Below are 4,368 nucleotides of genomic sequence, written 5' to 3'. Positions count from 1 at the left end.
ATTAACAATCAGAAACTATACCTCATTAACAATCAGAAACTATACCTCATTAACAATCAGAAACTATACCTCATTAACAATCAGAAACTATACCTCATTATTAACAATACACAAACTATACCTCATTATTAACCATCAGAAACTATACCTCATTATTAACCATCAGAAACTATACCTCATTATTAACAAACAGAAACTATACCTCATTATTAACAAACACAAACTATACCTCATTATTAACCATCAGAAACTATACCTCATTATTAACCATCAGAAACTATACCTCATTATTAACAAACAGAAACTATACCTCATTAACAATCAGAAACTTTACCTCATTAACAATCAGAAACTATACCTCATTATTAACAAACAGAAACTATACCTCATTATTAACAATCAGAAACTATACCTCATTATTAACCATCAGAAAATATACCTCATTATTAACAATCAGAAACTATACCTCATTAACAATCAGAAACTATACCTCATTATTAACAATCAGAAACTATACCTCATTAACAAACAGAAACTATACCTCATTATTAACAAACAGAAACTACCTCATTAACCATCAGAAACTATACCTCATTATTAACAATCAGAAACTTTACCTCTGATACCTTACTATACCTCAGTATATACCATTAACATATAACAATCAGAAACTATACCTCATTATTAACAAACATAAACTATACCTCATTATTAACAATCAGAAACTATACCTCATTATTAACAATCAGAAACTATACCTCATTATTAACAATCAGAAACTATACCTCATTAACAATCCTAAACTATACCTCATTAGTGTAGTGTGTACAGAGCAGTGTGTACAGAGCAGTGTGTACAGAGCAGTGTGTACAGTGCAGTGTGTACAGTGTAGTGTGTACAGAGCAGTGTTTACAGTGTAGTGTGTACAGTGTAGTGTGTACAGAGCAGTGTGTACAGTGTAGTGTGTACAGAGCAGTGTGTACAGTGTAGTGTGTACAGAGCAGTGTGTACAGAGCAGTGTGTACAGAGCAGTGTGTACAGAGCAGTGTCTACAGTGCAGTGTGTATAGCTCAGTTTTTATATTGCAGTTTTTATGTTGCAGTCTGAAGATTTTCCAACCAAAGTTCAGACTCTGATGTTCCTTCAGTTTCACAGTCGTAATAAAAGTTTCATGTTCAATTCGACCGTCAGCTGAAAGTGAAATACAGAAAGAGACACACGTCTGTTAGTGTTCAGATGAAGATTTATATCCAGCTTTCTTCTTCTGCAATGCTTTAAATGCTTTCCCTCCATCAACCAGCCCCTATGAATCAACAACAACAAGCAGGCAGGTTTTACTTTCAACATTTTAAACCGACCTGACTGCTGTCTGCCCTCAGTTACATAAATGTGGAGATTACTGGAGCTTCTTAAATCAAACGCTCCCTCTGAAGAAGAAGCACATTGTTGAGTGTGATGAACGGTTTGAAGACACGAGTGAAGAATTGTTTCTCTGAGAGTTCACGGCATATATCAATAAGTGAATAAATAAATGTTTAGAGCACCGGCAGCAGTGATTGGAGAGCGGCTCCCTGACATTAATAAATGATGAGTAATAATCAGGTCAGCCTGAGAGAGGATCTGCTGCAGCTCTCGCTTATTTCAGCTCTCAAATTGAAGAAATGTCCTCACTTTGATGTTCGTGCTGCCTTCAGGCGCCCTGCTGATGTCACGGTCAGCCGGCTGCTCATTGGTCCGTGAAAGATAGTTTCTGTCCAATCGGAAACTTTTATTGTGCTGGTGTCACGCTTCAGGTGGCTGCTAATTAGGCCATTCAAGAAAAAAATACTATTCAATCAAAAAAATCCAATCAGAAGCTCCCAATATACGGATGTCACGGTCAGCCGGTTGCTTATTGGTCCAGAAAGAAACATCCAATCACAAGCTCCCAATATACTGATGTCACGGTCAGCCGGCTGCTTATTGGTCAGTGAAAGATAGTTTCTGTCCAGGTGGAAACATCCAATCAGCAGCTTTCACTCTACTGATGGCACGTGTCAGGTGGCTCCTTACTGGTTCTTTAACAAGAATATTTAGTGTCCATTCAAAACCCTCCAATCAGAAGCTCTCATTTAGCTGATGTCACAGTTAAAGACATTAAAGAAATGTACTTTTCACTCAGTCATCCAATCGGAAGCTTTCATTTTGCTGTTTCACATGTCAGGTGGCTGCTTATAGTTCGTTTTAAAGAAATGTACTTTTCACTCAATCATCCAATCAGAAGCTTTCATTCATGTCAGGTGGCTGCTTATCGTTCCTTTTAAAGAAATGTACTTTTCACTCAATCATCCAATCAGAAGCTTTCATTCATGTCAGGTGGCTGCTTATTGTTCCTTTTTTAAAGGTATCTAGTGTCCAGATGAAAACATCCAATCAGAAGCTGTCATTTTGGTGATTTCACGGTCAGCCGGCTGCTAATTGTTTCGTTAAAGAGAACATTTAGTGTCCATTCAGAACCCTTCAATCAGACGCTCTCATTTAGCTGATGTCACGGTTTGGGGGCTACTTCTTCTGAGAAATGTACTTTTCACTCAGAATCATCCAATCAAAAGCTTTCATTCTGCTGTTTCACATGTCAGCCGGCTGCTAATTAGTTGTTCGTTCGTTAAAGAGAACATTTAGTGTCCATTCGGAAACATCCAATCAGAAAACTTGAATTCTGCGGATGTCACTGTCAACTAGCTCCTCATTGGTCACAGTCACATGAATTCTAGTATCTGCAGTTCTCTGACATCACTTCCTGTCCATGTTCAGGTCCGGTGACGAACGCTGTCATCATGGCGGCTCCAGCGAACATGTTCCTCCCCGACAGTCGTCCGGCCGTCCCTCTGCCGAGGTTCAGCCGACACCTGCAGGCCTCTGAAGGGGGCGGGGCCTCAGAGGTGTGTGTCCGCCCCGCGCTCTACACACAGGTGAGGGTGGACTCTTATTCTGAAAGGTTTACAGGAAGAGACCTATCTGCAGAAAGTTTGAGACTGAACCTCTTTTATTTTTAAATGTTTCCAAGAAGGAGGGGAAGACGTACCTGCAGAAAGCTTTTATTTTGAAATGTTTACAGGAAGAGACCTACCTGCAGGACCATTATAGACTGAACTCTTATTTTGAAATGTTTACACTAAGAGGAGCAGACGTACCTGCAGAAGGCTGAAAGACTGACTTATTTTATTTTGAAATGTTGACAGGAAGAGGAGCTGACGTACATGCAGAAAGCTGATATGCTGAACTTGTTGATGAACGCTGTGACAGACAAGGTAAGAAGGGGCGGGGCTTCAGGCGATCATGTGACTCTAATGTTCGTCAGATTGGAGAGAAAAAAACAGCTAAATGTCAGAGACAAAAATATAAAATGTCACAGAGAGCCCGAAGAATGCCTGCTCACTTTATTAACATTAATCAGCACTATTATTATAATCCCTGATTATTTGTTATTAAATATTTATTTTGATATTTCAGTCGGTGTACGGAGACGGGGAGAACACGAAGGTTCGAGTCTCCGAGCTGGAGGAGGAAGTTCAAACTCTGAAGAAAGTCAACAAAGATCTTTACGAGTTCACCAGCCAGCTGCTCACCAAACCCACATAAACACACACTGTGACACACACAGACACACACACACACACACACACACACACACACACACACACACACACACACACACACACGGATTCACACACCCCCGTAAACACGTGCACACGTTAAAACCGTCTGTGATGATTTTGTTTTTATAAAATAAAATGAATTTGTTTTGGTAAGACTTCCTGTTTGTGTCTTTGTTGATGTGGAAATGTTTCCTGCAGTGAGTGAATGTTACACAACATTACAATGATGAATTAAACTTGACCTCATTATTAAACTGTACCTCATTATTAACCATCAGAAATTTTCCAATTTACTATCAGAGGATTTACCTCATCATTAACCAACTTTACGTAATGTGAGCCTCTCCGCTCACACAGTAAAAAGGCGATGGAAGGAGACAGGGTGCAACCACACAGCGTTTATTGTCCAAAAGAACACAACATAAATATCAACGTGGCCAGTGCGGGCCTTTATGGGTCTGTTTCCGCGGCCAAGAGCGTCCTCCAGGATCCAGCCTACTGCAAGACAGACCAGAACCAGTTTACCACATGCTTTTATCCAGTGAGTGATTACCTGATTCTGATCAGCTGTCTGGTCCCTGGCCGAGCCACTCCCATCACTCCAGCAGCCAGCGCCCTAATCACACCCCGCTGCCACATCATTATTAACAATCAGAAACTTTACCTCTGATACCTTACCTCAGTATATACCATTAACATATAACCATCAGAAACTATACCTCATTAACAA

At 40.1% G+C, this 4,368-nt stretch overlaps 1 protein-coding gene across 1 annotated transcript in view; it reads left to right on the top strand.

Annotated features, from left to right (window-relative positions):
• The window catches only part of wdr18 (WD repeat domain 18), a 17,571-nt gene extending 13,775 nt beyond the window's left edge, over positions 1 to 3,796 (top strand). The window contains exons 4-6 of the mRNA XM_010797293.1: positions 2,794 to 2,951; positions 3,222 to 3,290; positions 3,493 to 3,796. Coding sequence (XP_010795595.1) covers positions 2,794 to 2,951; positions 3,222 to 3,290; positions 3,493 to 3,621 — 356 coding nt within the window. The 3' untranslated portion in view covers positions 3,622 to 3,796. The remainder of the gene's footprint in view (positions 1 to 2,793; positions 2,952 to 3,221; positions 3,291 to 3,492) is intronic.
• Positions 3,797 to 4,368: the final 572 nt, after the last annotated feature.

The sequence above is a fragment of the Notothenia coriiceps genome, unplaced genomic scaffold (genome assembly GCF_000735185.1).
Source record: "Notothenia coriiceps isolate Sejong01 unplaced genomic scaffold, NC01 NC01_scaffold00037692, whole genome shotgun sequence".
Taxonomy (NCBI): domain Eukaryota; kingdom Metazoa; phylum Chordata; class Actinopteri; order Perciformes; family Nototheniidae; genus Notothenia; species Notothenia coriiceps.
This window is presented reverse-complemented; position numbering and strand designations above follow the sequence as displayed.